Source organism: Sturnira hondurensis, unplaced genomic scaffold (genome assembly GCF_014824575.4).
Source record: "Sturnira hondurensis isolate 20B ecotype Veracruz unplaced genomic scaffold, ASM1482457v3 Scaffold0006199, whole genome shotgun sequence".
Classification (NCBI taxonomy): Eukaryota; Metazoa; Chordata; class Mammalia; order Chiroptera; family Phyllostomidae; genus Sturnira; species Sturnira hondurensis.
The window spans coordinates 159,199-178,812 of NW_028078830.1; the positions used below are offsets into that span (position 1 = coordinate 159,199).

General features: G+C 43.9%; 2 protein-coding genes and 2 long non-coding RNA genes across 4 annotated transcripts in view; 2 read left to right on the forward strand and 2 right to left on the reverse strand.

Annotated features, from left to right (window-relative positions):
• The window catches only part of LOC118988162 (zinc finger protein 256-like), a 75,002-nt gene extending 61,581 nt beyond the window's left edge, over window positions 1-13,421 (forward strand). The window contains exon 4 of the mRNA XM_037047584.1: window positions 13,191-13,421. Coding sequence (XP_036903479.1) covers window positions 13,191-13,203 — 13 coding nt within the window. The 3' untranslated portion in view covers window positions 13,204-13,421. The remainder of the gene's footprint in view (window positions 1-13,190) is intronic.
• The window catches only part of LOC118988174 (zinc finger protein 883-like), a 309,510-nt gene that overhangs the window by 125,536 nt on the left and 164,360 nt on the right, over window positions 1-19,614 (reverse strand). The window lies entirely within an intron of this gene.
• On the reverse strand, window positions 7,533-12,523 carry LOC118988204 (uncharacterized). Its single transcript, XR_005066732.1, has 2 exons — window positions 11,803-12,523; window positions 7,533-7,875 (listed from the first exon to the last, which is right to left on the reverse strand). It is a non-coding gene; the product is annotated as an uncharacterized LOC118988204 (long non-coding RNA).
• Window positions 8,363-10,279, forward strand: LOC118988203 (uncharacterized). The gene is made up of 2 exons (XR_005066731.1): window positions 8,363-8,588; window positions 9,417-10,279. It is a non-coding gene; the product is annotated as an uncharacterized LOC118988203 (long non-coding RNA).

Here is a 19,614-nt window from a genome sequence, read left to right on the forward strand (position 1 = left end):
TGCTTTTTAGCAATTGCTCATTTTCCTTGTGTATCGTTGGTGGATTGGAACAGATAAGGGGACCAGTTGGCATCAGGATGGTCTGGGCATTCATAGCTTGCGGGAGGCAAATAGGACCACAGTGATGAGACTCTCCAAGTGGCCTGAGTTTGAAACTTAGATCTCCAACCACCACTTTATTATACATTCATTGGTTGCTTTTTGTATGTGCCATGAATCTTGGGTGCCCTGTCCACGGGAACTACAAAAAGGGATGGACTTCTCTTATTATGCATTGACACCAGTGAGAGTGTCTGAAAACTCCGATTCTTGCACCCTGCCTCCAAAGCGAGTGGGTAGGTTTGGGTTTGGGGCTGAGAAGCCACGTTTCTGATGAGCCCCTGGGTGCTGATGGACTGGTCTGTGCGGCCCCTGAGAAGATTCCTAGGGACGGCCAGGCGGCTCCCCTTCTGCTCCAGCCCATGGGGCTGCAGGTGTGCTCACTCGGGGGAGCAGCAGAGCTGTGCTTCCTTGGGGACCCCCTCAGAGTGTCTGCAGTGAGCCAAGCTGGCGAATGGTGACAAGGGCGTGAGGACCTCCACTGCCTGGGAGCCCTGTGAGGCCTCCAGACACTGAAGTTGCCTAGCAACCTGCTTCTTTGGCTTGGGACTGTGATTGAACAAGGAGGCCATTCGGCTGAGGTGGGTCCACTGCTATGCAGTGTGCCTGGGCAAACTGAAAATCTAATTCAGAGTAGATTCTTGTAAATGTCTCAGTGGTAAGAAATTGAAAGTTAAGAACAACCAATCACAGTCAACGAGGCTTTTTGAAATGAGGCAACTCCTTACATTATAGCCAGTTCAATCATTTTCTTGCTTTCCTTCTGCTCAACTAAAGCCTTTCCTGGAGCCTGGTTTGGTGCTGCCTGAATGGACAATTGTTTTCTCAAATAAAATCATCAAAGTTTTAATGTACCTCAGTTTACCTTTAAACAGAACAGAGCTGCCCCCCTCTTGGTTCCAGAGAAAAAATACCCATAGGGCTCATCCTTGTCAATGATGTTCCTAGAAAGGAGGGCTTCCTGACCTCTCTGTGCCGTCCTGTTACACCCTGTCCCCTATTGCTGAGCTGGGTACTTGAGGTTGGGTCTTTGCTATCAGGTGTGTGGTGGTGATTGTGGAGCAAATACAAACAATATCTACTCCAAGTCCAGAAATCCTCTCCATGAGGGGAGTAGGAAGAGCAACATACTGTTATTGAATAATTATAAAGTCAGGTTTGATGTACATCACAGGCAATCCAGTAGGAAACAGGAAAGACAAACAAATCTCACCCCTCTAAATAGCTAAGTGGATAAAACCTAGTACAGGCATGTATTAAAAATAAACAGGGTAGGCATAAAATAGACGGGGAGAGGTTAAGAATGGTGTAGGAAACAAGCCAAAAAGCTTGTGTGTACAACCCATGGACATGAGTGAGGGAGGGGGAACGCCAGAGGGTTGGGGAGTTCGGGGCACAGGAGGTACAAAAGGGAGAAAAAAATTGGGAAAACTGTGATAGCATAATCAATAAAATATACTTAAAAAATACAAAAACAACTAGTGCCCAAGTAACCAGACTACAGCGGCATTTGTCAGGCAGAGCTTACCCTGTTCACCTTAGGCTCCATCCAGAGGAAAGACAAACATCCTTATGAGAGAATGTGGTTTTTGACATTGCAGCCAGCTGGACACTGAAGTTAGGCTCCTCCCCTCACCTGGGCTGCAGAGGTGGAGGAGCTTTCTCTCTCTATGTTTGCATTTCAAAACAAAACAAAAAGCTGTTGGTATCTTTAAACTTTTAAAGAGATGGCTCAATTGAAATTCAGAGTCACAAAACTGAAGGGAAAAGGAGACCAGCAAAAAAAAAAAAAAAACCAGTTTGTGGCTCAGCACACAGTAGAAGGTAGGAAAAACTATGTTACAGAAACCTGAAAAAGGTACTTATCAGAACAGCCCCTTGACAGTAAGCATGACAGTGCTTGCAATTCTTAGCAGCCACCAGGAAGTACCTGGAGGTGTTACCACACAGGGAATCTAATCCTGAACAGAACTGCATCTGGGGGGGTAGTGTTTGGGTTCTTGACTTCGTGCCCCTCCAAAAAAATTGCAACATGAGCCCAGATACTATGAGGGTATTAAAGCTGGAGGCAGTGAAACAAGAAAGAGCTTGGCATCGAAGAAGCAACAGGAGAACCTGTGCTGGCTGCCTTAGCTCACTGGGAAGTCAGGGAAAAGGGGGCCTATTAGTTTCCAGGTGGGGGTATTAGTCCAGGATGACGTGCTGCTGCAAGTCTTGTGGGAGAAAAAAAGGGGGGAGGGGAATGATGCATACCTGCGCCCCAGAGAAAGGCCACCCCTGGGCTCTTTATCTTGAGGGGTTTGGGCTGTTTTTTTTTTTTTATCCTCACCCAGGGACATTTTTCCATTGCTTTTTAGAGAGAGGAAGGATGTGACAGAAATATCAATATGATAGAGAAACATCAATACGATAGGGAAACATCCATTGGTTGCCTCCCATATGCACCTGGACCGGGAATAGAATCTGCTTTACAGGATGACGCCCCACCAACTGATGAGCCATATGAGCTGCAGCTGTCTCGAGGGTTTTCTTTCTTGCAGTCAGGCGTCGTGGACAGGTCTCAGGGGAGGGTTTCACAAAACAGTCATCAGTTTTCCAGGTTTGCTTTTTAAGGGTTGTTGCCGCTACTGATTGGTGAGTGCGACAACAGAGGGTCGTTAGTCATTGCAGCTGGTCCTGGCATCGCCCACATGGTTTTGTTGCTTTTCTGGGGCTAGATATTTTCTCTAAGGAAGTGACTTTCTGTATGTAGCTGGAAATTGTTCAGCCACTTTGTTCAGCTTCCCTGTTCCACTCGTCTTGGCTTACTACTAGCCTGTCTCAGAGGAAGGGGACAGAACCTGAAACACTGAGCTCCCACACTGTGCCCAAGCCACGGAAAATGTAAGCCAGGTGACATTCATTAAGCTGACCGCAAGATTCTTGACACCCTAACACTCACCTTCTTTCTTTGAAGTAGGTGATGGGGCTGCTGTGGGAGGGATTTTCTGGGAGCAGAGCACCCCATATTTACTTAGCACTGGTGTCCTCGGCACAAATGCTGGAAAGTGGGTGTTACTAGTGCATGGTCCAGCTGTGGAATGACAGAAATGACTCTGGGGAGGGAGGAAAGACAGAGATGAGCCCAGGATTCTAGGAGGGAGGGATGTGAAGGTCTTACCCATGTGAAGGTCTTACTGCGTCTAATCACAGTACATCAACCTCTGAGCCTCACCGAGAAACCCCCATTTCTGGTTGAAGTTGCTGGCCATGCCCTCAAAGATCATACTCTGTCATAATGGAGATGTTTCATTCTACTAGTAGGATCTCTTCTAAAACCGTAAGTTGCTATTGCCTCTAAACACATACATCCCTTCTCTACCCATTCTACTCCCAAATGCGACACCTCAAAGAAATAACTCATCCTGGTGCTTGCTCTAAGGGCATGGCTACATTGATCACTGTCTCAGTGCACAAGAGCAAGAAAGAGGGTGATGCGGTATCTCTGGGCCCCATATTCTCACCATGTAGAGCAGCAAATAAATAGCAGGACTCCATTTCATTTGCCTTCAATTAAACCTTTGCCTCCATATCCTTCTCATATCAATTTATTCCTCAGCCGTGGCCACTTGCTGGATTATCCTCTCTTCCCAACCCCACCAGGTGCCCAAGCTAGGCATGCACTTATTCAACAATGAACAGCTGACATTGGGAAAAGGCTTTATGAATGCACACAATGTGGGAAATCCTTTATACAAAATCTTACCTCGTTGTGCTTATGAGAGTTTACACTGGAGCAAGAACTTATGAATGCAGTGAGTGTGGAAAATATTTTATCAATAGTTTAGTACTTATTCTACATTGCAGAATACATAGAGAAGAGTAGGGATCTTTTTACCAGTAGTTCAATACTCATTCTATATCAGAAGAGTACGCACAGGAAGAAGACCTTATGAGTGCCCTGAATGTTGGAAATCCTTTAGCCATGAGTCGTACCTCACTCAACACCAGATGGAAGAAAGTCTAACGAGAGTAGTGAATGTGGGAAATCTTTTATGTCTCGTCTAGGCTTATGTTATCATGAGAGTGTTCACAACGGATCCAGGTCTTATGAGTGTAGTAAATGTGGAAAATGTTTTAGCTCTCATCTTGGCCCTCCATTCCATCTGAGAGTTCATACTGGAAAAAGGCCTTATTACTGTAGTGTGTGTGTGTGTGTGTGGGGAATCTTATAAAGTCCCACCTCATTCAACATCAGAGAGGTTATGTAAGAGAAAGACTTTGTAAGTATAGTGAAAATGGAAAATATTTTGCATCTGGTTCCAACCTTAGCGCTTATCAGAGAGTACACATAGGAGAAAGACTTTATGAGTGTGTGACTGGGAAATCCTTTTTCCGAAGGCATCCCTCCTTACATACCGGAGAGTTCACGCAGAAGAAAGGCCTTATTAGTGTAATGAATGTGGGAAATCTTTTGTCCTCCTAGTATTCCTCCTGTTAGTTTTTAATGATCTTATTTCAATAGGGTTTGTTTACCAACTAAAGAACAAGATGAAAAGCTACACAATTTTGGAAGAATACCAGGCTGCTGCCTATCTAATAGACCGACCATTAGGAAATGCAGGGGCTGCAGCATAATCACCCAGGCATCCTCAAGGAAGAGAGAGCCAAAGGAAGGCAGAGAGCCTCTCCTTTATTTCAAATCTAGCCGATAATTCCGTGCACTCCGGAGGCATTCATCCTCTCAGCCAAACCTGTCCTGGACTGTTTACTGTTGCCTTGGGCCATCTCCTCCTATGGCCCCTCCCCATTCCGCCCCAGTGCTCTGATCAGACCTCTGTAAAACAAAGAAGGAAGGGGCCCCAGACAATCAGCGTTGTTGAAATCCTGACTCACCAGACACCATCACCTGGGCATTCTCTAAGGATGGTCATGTGGACAGGTAACTTAGTGTCCAGAAGGCAGGATTACTTTTTATCTCAGTGTTGAAAGAGACGCATTTTAATGAAATAGTTACTCAGCAGCTGACAGGTAGGTTTTCCCCTCATCAATGATGGGAAGAGCCAGTATGATTAAAACAACTCCAGATCCCACCAGTGTTGTCAGAGAATGTCACTGGAGATAAATTAGGTGGGGGAAGGGAGGCTAAAGCTTAGCTGATATTTTTTCTTTTGTTTTAGTACTCGCCTGAAAATGTGTTCATTGATTTTAAAAGAGAGAAACATCGATGTGAGAGAGAAACACTGACTAGTTGCTTCCTATAGGCATTCTGCCTGGGGAGAAAACCCACAACCTAGGTATGTGTGCTGACCAGGAATCAAACTTGCAACTTTTTGGTATACAGGACGAAAATCCAACTAACTTAGTCAGTGGCAAGGCCTGGGATTTTTTTTTCTTTAAAAACATAAAACTTTCACAACTTTCTGCAAACCTTTCTACAGCTTTCACAAACCTTCTTATTCATTGAGAAATAACCATTCTTAGAAGAACTCTTTTTATTCTTTTCCTTCAAAAATTACCTCTCTACCTTATTTCTTCTTTTTAAAAAAATATATTTTATTGATTATGCCATTACAGTTCTAATTCCCCCTTCATTCCCCCCCTTTAGTTTATGTCCACGTGTCTCAACTTCTTTAAATTCTATATTTCCCCTACTATTCTTGCCCTCCCTTCTATTTTCTACCTACCGTCTATGCTACTTATTTTCTGCCTTCTTCCCCTTTCTCCTCCTCCCACTCCCCTGTTGCTAATCCTCCAGGTGATCTTCATTTCTATGGTTCCACTCCTGATCTAGCTGTCCTCTTAGTTTGCTTTTGTTTTAGGTGTGGTTGTTAATAACTGTGAGTTTTCTGTCCTTTCACTGTTCATGTTTTTTATCTTCTTTTTCTTACATAAGTCCCTTTAACATTTCATATAATAAGGACTTGGTGATGATGAACTCCTTGAATTTGATCTTATCTGAGAAGCACTTTATCTATCCTTCCATTCTAAATGAAAGCTTTGCTGGATAGAGCAATATTGGCTGTAGGTCTTTGGATTTCATGACTTGGAATACTTCTTTCCAGCCTCTTCTTGCCTGTAAGGTCTCTTTTGAGAAATCTGCTGACAGTCGGATGGGAAGTCCTTTGTAGGTGACTGTCCCCTTATCTCTTGCTGCTTCTAGGATTCTCTCCATTTTAATCTTGGCTAATGTAATGATGATGTGCTGTGGTGTGTTCCTTCTTGGGTCCAAGTTCTTTGGGACTCTCTGAGCTTCCTGGATTTCCTGGAAGTCTATTTCCTTTGCCAGACTGGGAAAGTTCTCCTGTATTATTTGTTCAAGTAAGTTTTCCACTCGTGGCTGTTCCTCTTCCCCTTCTGGTACCCCTATAATTTAGATGTTTGAATATTTAAAGATGTCCTGGAGGTTCCTAAGCCTCTCCTGATTTTTTTTTTTTGAATTCTTGTTTCTTCATTCTTTTCTGTTTGGTCATTTTTTTCTTCCTTCTGGTCCACTCCCTTGATTTGAGTCCCAGTTTCCTTTCCATCACTATTGGTTTCCTGTGCATTTCCCTTCATTTCAATCAGTTTAGCCTCCATATGTTCCTAATTTGTGACTAAAATCAACCAGTTCTATGAGCATCCTGATCACCAGTGTTTTGCACTGTGCATCTGATATGTCTTGGTCGCTTAGAGTTATCGGCTCTGGGGCTTTGAGTTCTTCTTGAGCCATAATGTTTTGGTCTGCTCGCACCTGCTATGTATGAGGGTAGGAGCCCTAGGTGTTCACCAGGGTGGAGCAACTCAATCGCTGGGTTGTGACGCTGTATGTGGGGGCGGGGTCAGAGAGGGGCAATGGGGGTTCCCTCTGCTGCTTCCTGCAAGCTGCTGGGGCCTGCATGGTCTGTCTCCATGCTCTCTCTCTTGCTGGTTTATCTGTGTGTGAATGTGTGGCCGTGGTCAGCCTGCCACTTTGTGCCCTCACTGGGTCCGCCTGTTGCTACCCCACACCTGGGATCCACCCACTGCTGCCTGTGCACCTGGGTCAGTCCCGGGGATCTTTCCTGCCGGACAGTGCTCTGCCACTAGCTCCGCCCCTCTTACCGGTCTGGCTGAAAGGTTCGTTGTTGTCAGACTTCCGTATAGTTCAATGTTTTGTGTTTTGGCTGTGTTTTTGTTACTGAAATTTTGTTGACTTTAAACTTGGTTGTGCGAGGAGGCACAGTGTTTCCACCTGTGCCTGCCTCCATCTTGGCGGAAGTCCTTATTTCTTCTATTATCAAAGCCATACAATATGTTTTCAACTCAATTAAAATTGTTAAAAACCTCTATTTTCAAGGGTAACCAAAAAGGTAAGCAACTAGAAGATCCAGTCACCCTGGAAGGACTAATTAAGAGAACTCCATTATTTTCTATACAAGCTGTTAGGGTGGCAGGTGTCGCTGGCTGTGAAAGAATTCACAAAAAGAAGAAAATGCAGAGCACAAAGTTTATTTACTTTCCAAGATTGGAAAGGGGGTAGATGGCGGAGAAATGCACGGGCACGGAAGGGTGGAGGACTTGAGCTTTTATTCGATTGTGCAGGGTTGGGGTTGGCTGTGGCTGAGAGTTGCTGCTGGCCTATTAGGGGTGTTGCACCTTAGAAGGTTTCCTTTGGTTTTGCATACGCTGCAGTTTGCTCCAATGTTATATTTTGCCTGTGGCTTTGGGGAGTGGTGAGTCACATTCTAGTCTTGCTTTCCGGTAACTCCCAGGCCTGGTGACACAAGCTCAGAAGAGTAAAATGGCAGTCGTGTTTAACAAGTTCACAGGCTTGCTCTGCAAATGGTACCATGATAGAAAATGGCATCAGCTTTGTCCTTTCATAAACTACTGCTCGTTCATCTAATTCAGAATACTTCCTTTCTTTCTTCCCAGCAATGACTCAGTATGGAGTCATTTCTACAGTTCGTGGCCATTTGCATTAAAACAAAATACAAATACCTACCTCACACACATTCGAAGGCAGTAACACATGCCCTGCTATGCCTAAATGTTATGAGTGAATGATTCTATAGAAAGAGCCTGTTCAGATCACGATATTTGAGAGCATCACAGGCTGACTTCACAGAATATTAAATTATGCCTTTTGCTGCAGTAGACAATGAAGAAAAACCCTCTCAGGAAGTAGGAACACTACTTTTGCTGGATCCCTCCCTTAACAAAGGTTTATTATTATTTTTTAAAGTTTTATTTAGAGAGGGGGAAGGGAGGGAGAAAGAGAGGGAGAGAAATATCAATGTGTGAGAGATACATTGATCGGTTGCCTCTCACATGCCCCCAACTGGGGACCTGGCCTGCAAGTCCACTGGGCCTCACCAACCAGGGCTTAAAGAACATCTCAGGTGCCCAGACACGGCACGAGACTCAGCACCGCGCTCCTGTGACCTGCACCAGGGCCAGGACAGGAACACTTGGTTCGGCGCTCCCTCTACATCCGCCCTGCTCTGCAGAGTCCAATGGGGGCGGCTGTGCTGAGGCGCCCGGTGGAGGTAAGTGCGCCTCCCCCGGGTCCTGCCCCCTCAGCCCACCTAGCCCTGCAATCAGAGTTCGGGTGTCTGTCACACCCTGCAGCCCTGGCCCTGGCGTCCGGGACCTGCGGGGGCCAAGTGGAGACAGGTGTGTTGTGTCTACTGCGGGAACAGCAAGTACAGTGCAGAGGGGACCCGGGTTATTTGTAACTGAAATGTTACCGGCCCTCTGGGTGCCTGATTATCAAATGAAAGTCTGAGGCCGGCAGGGAGAACTGAAGAGCCTCACTTGGGACTTTCCCCGGCTTGTGACCCGGCAGGGGACGGCGTGCTGGGTGGTGTTTGAGTTGTTCGAGCACTATGGTTGCCTTGCGCCACGCACCGGCTTAGTGGAGAGAAATGCCTGTGAATGCAGCACAGTCGCAGAGCTGTGGGGGTGGAATTGTGGGAACCGAGGTGTTAGAAGATGGTGTGTGCACACGTGTAGGTTGTGTGAGGTGATGGCCCCAAGGCCTTGGGGTGGGACCAGGTGAAGCAGGAGCCCGTTTTTGCTGAGTCTAGGGGGTACAGTCTGGGAGACCCTTGGAGGGAATTGCTCTGCAGGAGGGATGGGGCCCTGCAGGTACGGCCCACAGCTTGGATGAGGTCTGTGTTTCCCTACTGCCTGTTGCTGAGGGCTGAACACAGTCATTAGGGGATTGCAAGAGATAAGCAGACATCCCTGTCACTAGGGTCTGGTGTCTTTCATTGGAGGAGCCCTGGAGGATGAGCAGGGGGAGGATGTGTGAGGTGGACTGTGAGGTTCTCAAAAAAAAAAAAGTTTGTGGTTTCCTGTCCCCATCTTGGCAGGCCAGTGTGACCTTTGAGGACACTGCTGTGCTCTTCTCCTGGGAGGAATGGAGTCTCCTTGATGGGGCTCAGAAACACGTATACCATGATGTGATGACGATGGAGAACTTGGCACTTAATATCCTCTCCAGGTAGGACTCAGAGTCTGTAAAATGGTATATACAGAGTGTTTGAAATGTAAAATGTGATAGTTGTTAAATAATTCCCGTAAGTTAATGTTTTTTTTGTAATGTGATATAATTACCGTTTTTTGCAATAGGGCTTAAGATATACTCCCCCGGCAACTTTAAGTGTACAGTATTATTTACTGTGGGCACTGGGTTTACATTAGATCCTCAAAACTTGACTGATCTTATAGGAAGGTTTGTACCTTTTGATTGATCACTTTCCACTTTTCCTTCCCTTGGCCTCATCAGTCTATTTAGTTTCTGTGAGTCCAGGTTTTTTGTTGTTTAAATTCCCCAGCTAAGTGCTATCATATAGTATGTATCTTCATGCAACTGGCTTATTTCATTTTGCTTAATGCCCTCCAGGTTCATCCAAGTTGTTGCATATGGCAGTGTTTTCTCTTTTTTTTCATCTTTTTTTATACTTTAAAATTTTTTAGGGGGGTCATTAAGCTGAGTAATATTGCAAGGGGTTCTATGTGTGTGCAACACCTCTTTTTTATCCAGTTATCCCTGGCTAGACATTTATGTCTCTATAGCTTGTGTATTGTGAACAATGGTGAAGTGAACATGAAAATAAACATGTCTCTTTCACATTCTGATTTTATTTCCTTCAGTGTATGCCAGGATGTCAGATTTGCTGGCTCATACTGTAGGGTTTTTATTTATTTTTGCACATTTCAGGTATTTTTATTTTTTTAAAAATATTTTATTTTACTGTATGGTTTTTATTTATTTTTGCACATTTTCATTTAAAAGTATTTTATTTTTATAGAGAGGGAGAAACAGAGAAACATTCATCTTTTGCCTCTGGGGATGTGGAACACAATACAGGCATGTGCCCTGACCGGGATCTGAACCAGTGACCTATTGATTTCAAGGCCAGCGCTCAATCCTCTTGAGGATTGAGCCACAGCTCTATATATAGTTTTTCATAATGCCTTTAAGAGTTTACATTCCCATCAACAGTGGCATTCCACTCTCTGTACATGTTTGTAAATACTTAACCTCTTGTCTTTTTGGTGATAGTTCTAATAACATGTATGAGGTAATGTCTCATTGTCATTTGCCTTTACAGTCCCCTGCTGATTAATAAGGAAGAGCAATTCCTCATTAAAATGTACCTGGTTAGCCACTTAATCAGATTTTTTTTCTCATATTTTATGTATTCATTAGTATTGATTTTTTAAAAAGATTTTAGCCCTGGCTGGTACAGCTCAGTGGATTGAGCTTGGGCCTGCAAACCACATGATCGAGGTTCGATTCCCAGTCAGGGCACATGCCTGGGTTGCAGGCCAGTTCCCAGCAGGGGATGCATTAGAGGCAACCATACATTGATATTTCTCTCCTTCCCTTCCTCTCTAAAGAAAAATAAGTAAAATATTTTTTAAAAAGATTTTATTTTATTTTTAGAGAGAGGAGGAGAAAGAGGGAGAGAAATACCAATGTGTGGTTGCCTCTGGCAGGCTCCGTGCTGGGGAGTTGGCCTGCAACCCAGGCATGTTTCCTGACTGGGAATCGAACTGACGATCCTTTGGTTTGCAGGCTTGTACTCAATCCACTGAGCTACACCAGCCAGGGCATATCTTCTTTCTATTCTACCTTATTCTTGTGTCCTTTTCCTTGTTGGAACATTGCATTCTTTTGTGTTAGGAGGTGGGTAATGCTCAGGAGACAGTTCCCCAACCACATTTTAACTCTCCTCATTGAAAACCATCCCCTAGACTTACTCCTGATGTAACATACTCATTAATGATGACATTGCATTCCTATAGCCAACATATACTTCACCAGTGTTTATTTGTGTTCAGGTGGCAGCTGTGGACCGAAGGACATAGAAGCCCCCTTTGAACAGTGTTTCTGTGGGACTATCACAGGCCAGCACCTCCAGGGCATCTCTGTCTTCGCTGAAGATGCACTCCTGTCAGACTTGTGGTCCAGTCTTGAGAAACATATTCCAGTTGGATAAGCACCGAGGACCATCACACAGCCGAAGTGTTCAGGTGTGGGGTGTGTATGAAACAATTTAATTGTAGTGATTTAATTGTAGTGTAAACCTCCAGACGGGGGACCTGGCCTGCAACACAGGCATGTGCCCTGACTGGGAATGGAACCAGTGACTTTTTGGTTCACAGGCGGGCACTCAATCCATTGAGCCACACCAGCCAGGGCTAGAATTTTTTAAAGAACTTTGTGGGTGAGCAGGCCTGGTTACTTACCTTGTTGCCATGTCACACAGCTGGCAATATGTTTGTTACTGATGGATGTCTTTGAAATTGATGCCCTGACAAAAGCTTATTGTCAGGCCCTGTAGGAAGGGATGAATAGGCAGAGTGCAGATAATTTTTATGCCAGTAAAACACTATGATATAAAGGTGGATAGGTACATATCATTACACTGAGGATTTGTAAGAACTTTAATATCATAATTTGTGGTCCAACACTTATTTGCATGTTTTGCAGTTTAGCCTCTGAAGGAGCTTACAAATTATTCTTTGGGCTCCAAAACCACCCATAGCATGACTAGGCCATTCCAAAACTGGAACAAAAATGTTCCAAAAACTTCTTATGCTGCTGACAACCAACACTCCCTGTACTAAAACTGTGACTAAAACTCTTCATTCTGCAGACCTTAACTTGAATTAGGATGTTGCTAAATGCTTAATTATATACAAGGAAGGACCCCAACCCCCAACAAAAAAATAATCACGGAATTATCTCATGCAGCATGGCCCCACTGTAGTACAGGCTTTCTGTGCCCAGGTGAGGGTTCTAGGAACCCATCTGTAGCAGTATACCAGCTTGGCACTACGAGAAGCTGTGTTTGGCTTCAGTGAATTTTTTTTAAGACTCAATGTGTTTGCCCATTTCATGATGGGTGATTTAAGAGCACATCTGCCCACACAGCACTGGGTATTCAGTTTTTGACCAAAACAGCATGACCCCATACCCCACCCTCCCTATTTACCTATACACGCCCTGAGTGACTTTGTTTTTTGTTTCTCTGGCTTAAAAAAAAAAAGCCCTCAAAAGGAAATGTTTTGCTGATGTGGAAGAGATAAAACAAAAAACATCAAAAGGCATCTAAATTTACAAGTTCAAAAACCATATTGAGTAGTGGGGAAAAAAGTCTTGATAGGTGTACTGCATCAAATGGAGAGTACTTTGAAGGTCACTGAAGTTTAAACATGTAAGAATAAATACTACCTGGCTGGTGTAGCTCAGTGGATTGAGCACAGGCCTGCGAACAAGAGGATCGCGGTTTGATTCCCAGTCAGGGCACATGCCTGGGCTGCAGGCCAACTCCCAGCAGGGGATGCACAAAAGGCCACCATACACTGATGTTTCTCTCCCTCTCTCCTTCCCCTCTAAAGATAAATAAATAAAATCTTTAAAAAATTATTAAAAATATAATTTTTAAAAAATTATTAAAAATATAATTTTTTATAAATACACTCCAGGTTTTTTTTGTTCCCTGTCGTATAGCTCATTGCTCTTAACTCATAGCGCCACCTGTTAACCATTGGTTCACCCAAACACTGAAGGTCCATTTGACTCTACCAATCAGAAAATGGATGATTAAGTTTGTGAATTTACTCCCTAGCAGCTCATCTCTTTGATTGTCACTGCCTTGCAAAATGCATCTTGAGATTCTGGCCAAGGTGGAGGAATAGGTAGAAATGCTTCGCTTCCTTGCACAACCAAAGAAGGATAACAACAATAAACAACCAGAAGTGCCACAAAGTGAAACTGCATGAAACTCTAATAACCAAGAAGTTAAAGAAACATTCACCCAGACCAGTAGGAGGGGTGGAGATGGGAGACGGATAGCCAAGTTAACAGGACATGCACCAAGGCAGCAGACTACAGAGGCCAGGCAGGGCCAGTGGAACAGGAAAATAAAGACTCAAAACTAGTAAAATACTGTGGGGGTTGCCACGGCAGGAGAACCTCCTCCCATTCTCACAGGAGAGGTCCTTGAAAAGAGTGGCTAGAGCAGAGTAGGCAAACAGCATTGTTCCTTCTCTGACCTGTTCCTCACAGGCAGCACCACAACAGAGTCGCCCTGCCCTGGCTAATACCTAAGGCTCCACCCCCTCACAACATAACAACTGCAGTGAGACAAAGAAATATGGCCGAAATGAAAGAACAAATCAAAACTCCAGAAAAAGAGCTAAGAGAGGAGAGACAACATATCTCATGCAGAGTTCAAAACAGTAGTAATCAGGATGGTCACAGAACTGATTGAGCTCACTCACAAAATGAAGGAAGAAATTAAGGCTACCCAAAGTGAAATAAAATATACAGGGAACCAATAGTAAAAGGAAGGAAACCAAGACTGAAAACAATTTGGAACAAAAGGAACAATAAACATCCAACTAGAAGAGAATGAAGAAACAAAAATTCAAAAATATCAAAAGAGGCTTAGGAACCTATGAAACAACTTTAAGCACTCTGAATCATAGGGGTACCAAAAGAAGAACAACAGCAAGAAACTGAAAACTTATTTGAACAAATAATGAAGGAAAACATACCCAATCTGGCGAAGGAAACAGACTTTGAGGAAGCCCAGAGAGTCCCAAAGAAATTGGACCTGAGGAGGAACACACTGAGGCACCTCATAAGTAGGTTAGCCAAGATTAAAGATAAAGAGAGAATCTTGGTGACTTCTGCCAAGATGGAGGCATAGGTGGAAACACTGCCTTTTCCCACAACCAAGTTTAAAGACAACAAAGTTTTAGTAAACAAAAATGCAGCCAAAACACAGAATATTGAACAATATGGAAGTCGGACAACAATGAACCATTCAGCCAGACCCGTAAGAGGGGTGGAGCCAGCAGTGTAGCAGGGTCCAGCAGAAAAGATCTCCTGACCCAGGCTGCAGGCAGCTGTGGGCGGATCCCAGATGTGGGGTAGCAACAGCAATGGGCAGACCCAGTGAGGGCACAAGGCAGCAGGCTGACCACGGCCACACATTCACACACAGATAAACCAGCAAAAGAGAGAGCAGTGAGACAGACCGAGCAGGCCCCAGCAGCTTGCGGGAAGCAGCAGAGGGAACCCATTGCCCCTCTCTGACCCCGCCCCCACATACAGCGTCACAACCCAGCGACTGGGTCTCCCCACCCTGGTGAACACCTAGGGCTCCAGGTAAGAAAGGGCTGGAAAGAAGTATTCCAAGACATGAAATCCAAAGACCTACAGCCAATATTGCTCTATCCAGCAAAGCTTTCATTTAGAATGGAAGGACAGATAAAGTGCTTCTCAGATAAGATCAAATTCAAGGAGTTCATCACCACCAAGCCCTTATTGTATGAAATGGTAAAGGGACTTATATAAGAAAAATATGAACAGTGAAAGGACAGAAAACTCAGTTATTAACAACCACACCTAAAACAAAAGCAAACTAAGAGGACAGCTAGATCAGGAGCAGAACCATAGAAATGAAGATCACCTGGCGGGTTAGCAACAGGGGAGTGGGAGGAGGAGAAGGTACAGAAAATAAGTAGCATAGNAGGTAAGAAAGGGCTGGAAAGAAGTATTCCAAGTCATGAAATCCAAAGACCTACATCCAAGATTGCTCTATCCAGCAAAGCTTTCATTTAGAATGGAAGGACAGATAAAGTGCTTCTCAGATAAGATCAAATTCAAGGAGTTCATCACCACCAAGCCCTTATTATATGAAATGGTAAAGGGACTTATATAAGAAAAAGATGAAAAATATGAACAGTGAAAGGACAGAAAACTCACAATTATTAACAACCACACCTAAAACAAAAGCAAACTAAGAGGACAGCTAGATCAGGAGCAGAACCATAGAAATGAAGATCACCTGGCGGGTTAGCAACATGGGAGTGGGAGGAGGAGAAGGTACAGAAAATAAGTATCATAGATGGTAGGTAGAAAATAGACAGGCGGGAGGGCAAGAATAGTAGGGGAAATATAGAATCTAAAGAACTCGAGACATGTCATAAACTAAAGGATGGGGAATGGAGGGGGAGGGATGTGCAGGGTGAAGGGGATTGAAGGGGGGAAATAGAACAACTGTAATGGCATAATCAATAAAATATATTTTTTAAAAAAAGAAATTTAAAAAAAAGAATCTTAAAAGCACCAAGAGGAAAGGAGAGTGTTACCTACAAAAAAGTGCCCATAAGACTATCAGCTGATTTGTTAAAAGAAACCTTGCAGTCCAGAAGGGGCTAGAAAGAAGTATTTGAAGTCATGAAAGGCAAGAACCTACAGTGAAGAATACTCTATCCAGCAAAGCTATCATTTAGAATGGAAGGGCAGATAAAGTGCTTCCCAGATGAGATAAAGGAGTTCATCATATCAAGCCCTTACATGAAATGTTAAAGGGACTTATCTAAGAAATTGAAGATCAAAAACTAAAAAATAGCCCTAGCTGGTGTAGCTCAGTGGATTGAGTGCAGGTCTGTGAACCAAAGGATCGCAGTTTGATTCCCAGCCAGGGCACATGCCTTGGTTGCAGGCCAGTTCCCAGCAGGGGATGCACAGGGGGCAGCCATACATTGATGTTTCTCTCCTTCTNGAGATAAAGGAGTTCATCATATCAAGCCCTTACATGAAATGTTAAAGGGACTTATCTAAGAAATTGAAGATCAAAAACTAAAAAATAGCCCTAGCTGGTGTAGCTCAGTGGATTGAGTGCAGGTCTGTGAACCAAAGGATCGCAGTTTGATTCCCAGCCAGGGCACATGCCTTGGTTGCAGGCCAGTTCCCAGCAGGGGATGCACAGGAAGCAGCCATACATTCATTGATGTTTCTCTCCTTCTCTCCTTCCCTTCCCCTCTAAAGATAAATAAATAAAATCTTTAAAAAAAAAACCCTGAAAAGTAAAATGACTACAAAGTCATGACTAGCAACAATGGAATCTAAAACACAAAACCATAAACTAAGCAAACAACTCGAAAAGGAATAGGACCAGAGAAATGGAGATCACATAGAGAGTTTTCAGTGGGGAGGGTGACGATGGGGGGGAGGGAGGTACAAGGAATAAGAAGTATAATTGGTAGGCATAAAGTAGGGGGAGATTAAGGATACTATAGAAAACAGAGAAGTCAAAGAACTCATACGTACAACCCATAGACATGAACCAAAGAGCGGGGGAATGCTGGAGGACGGGGAGGGTGCAGAGTGGAAGGGGGGATAGAGGGGAGAAAAAAACTGGGACAACTGGAATAGCACAATCAATAAAATATACTTAACAAAATAAAAATTAGTTTCTAATAAAAATTTCAATTTGTAATAAAAAATGCATCTTCAAAAACCCTGTTCCATTCTCCCCACTGAGAGTATATCTTTCATTTTTACTGAGGGCTCTGTTCCCTGATTTGCAAATCCAAAAGAATAAACTCCCTTTCAATTTCACAGAAGGGTCTTCTGGAAGTTTTGTTTAGAATACATTTGTCCGAAACAGTAGAATGTACAACAGGAGTGAACTTAATGTAAACTTGTCTTTGAAGGGTGATGTGTCAGTGTAGGTTTATAAATTGTAAAACCATCTCCGGTTGGGGGATATTGGTATTAAGGAGCCAAACATGGGTTGGGGGCAGAGGTATAGGGAAAACATCTGTAGCTGCTGTTCAATTTTGTTGAGATTCTAAACCTCTAAAAAAGTCAACTATTAGAAACAGAATAGTATTACTTAAGTGGCTCTCTGGATGAGATATATGTAAGATTACTAAAAGGAATTTGAGTGTATGTTAGCATATGTAGTAAGAATTAGTCTGCAAATAACACAATATTCATGAGTGGGTCAGACACAATCGCTGTCAGTGATACAAGCAAGACAGAAATTTTCCTGTGGAACCAGTGGCAGAGCTCTAGCTTGTTCACCTGCTTCATTGCAACCTAATAGTCTTCTCATGGCCCTACATGGAACTTTTCCCTCTTGACCAGGCTTACTGACAACACTGAGTAATTCTTCAGGTTACGTACACTTGAAGAGCAATATAACGTTTCCAGCTATGCGTGTACTTATTTTATGTGAATGAGTATGGAAGGATACAGCCGTTTACATAATAAGGGAATAGCTCAGACCTTAGGACTGAGAAATCACAGACCTCATTACACACCACACACACCTAGTGGATCTTGCAGTAGTTGAAGAGCAGCTTTGCCCTCAGTGTCATGTCATCTCAGTTGTTACTCTTCTGCCTCCAGAATGATCATGTCCATTCGTACCACTCAAACCTTCGTCACCTGCCAAAGAGTCACCATGACCACCTCCCTCCTTCCCTTGTATTTATTGCGCAGCACCATGCTCAAGTGCAAAGAACAAAAAAGCTCCACATCCCTCACCGTGTTTTTCCTGCTCAAGTAGTACCGCTGCCAGGACGACGCGCATTCCGCCACCTAAACGCGGTCCACTGTGGCTAGGGCTGCAGTACTTGACTGGCGCCCAGGAACCAGGGATGCAGGGCTCGGTTGGGGGTTAGGGGAGGGCCTGGGTTACAAACTCACCTCAGCTGGGCGCCGCCTCGCACTGGCCGTAGCCATCCACTCGGGGCTGAGGGGAGGGATCTGTGTTCGAGGAGACGGTCTTCGCACCGGCCACCCGGGTATCCTCTGGGAGCTTGAAACTCGAGTGTGTGTGACAAGGACCACGATTCCTTCGCTCTTGTCACCTCAAAACCGACACCACGACTCAAAATCCTGACTCCACACACGCACCGAGCAGCAAGCATGGCCGCTAGGAGACCCGGAAGTCCCGCCCCAAGTCAGTCTCGAGGAAATGTTTTCAGTGTGGTCCGTCATTGGTTTAACCTCGCGCAGGCACTTCTGGGCAATGTAGTTCCCCTAACCTTAGAGGCAGCAGAAAAGTTCTCTATCATTTACCACAAGAATGTTTTAAGGGCCACGACTGGTGTAGCTCAGTGGATTAAGGCTGGCCTGTGGACCAAAGGGTTGCTGGTTCAATTTCCAGTCAGGGCACATCCCTGAGTTGTGGGCCAGGTCCCCAGTGTGGAGCACACAAGAGGTAACCACCCATTGATGTTTTTCTCCCTCTTTCTGCCTCCCTTCCCCTCTAAAAGTAAATACATAAAATCTTTAAAAAAATGTTGTAAGGCAGGGATCATGCAGTGATGTACGATTTCCAGAGCCTTTGCTCATTGTGAACTACAAAGACACAACTCCATCTTTCATGAATTTCAGCCTGCTCTCAGAATAAAAAATATTTGAGATGCTTCCACATCTTTTGATCTAAAATAAAATATCCTTCCATAGTTACTCACATACATAGTCCAGGAATAGCAGGAAGTTATTGCCTCCAAATGTGTGTAGTCTTAAGTGTGTACTTGTATTTTGCCTTATGATTAACAAAGAACAACAGAAATGACTCCATACTGAGCCATGGTTGGAAAGAAAGAAGACATATACTCTGAATAGCTTTAAATAAGCAGTGCCAGTTCTGCATAAAAAAAAAAAAGCTGGGGGTAGGCAGACTCTGTGGAAAGTAACCTCACAGGGTGATCTGATCATAAAACTACTAACCATCAAGGACATAGCAGGGAGTCACATGCCAGGCCTGAAACTTTAGTGAAAAGTGCTAAGGCAGCATTGTCTCTTTAATGTGTGTGTAGGTTAATACTCCTTCAGAATACCAAAAGTACTGGTACTAGTGCTTAATAATAGCATGAACCCTCCAGAGAGTGTACATTTTTGTTAACTATCCTGTAATCCACTTCACACTTTGCTTCGGCCCAACTCCATGCAGTTTTCCTCTGTACCCTCAATTTCAGCTGTATAAAGGTGCAAAACTTATTCTCAAAAGCACTAAAGATTTTTCTCCCAGGCATATGTCATCATTTTGGCTCACATAAGCTCTTATAACAATTCTCTACAGCTTCTGATGTTCCTCATGTTGACAAGTTCTACTTCTAGTCCCACAAAAAAATTAAAACAAAACAAAAAAAAACTTTCTCTTTCCTACAGTCAGTGATTATGTCCTGCCCATTTAGGGACAATTTTGCCCACATAATATTTCTTCATAAAAAGTCTATTGA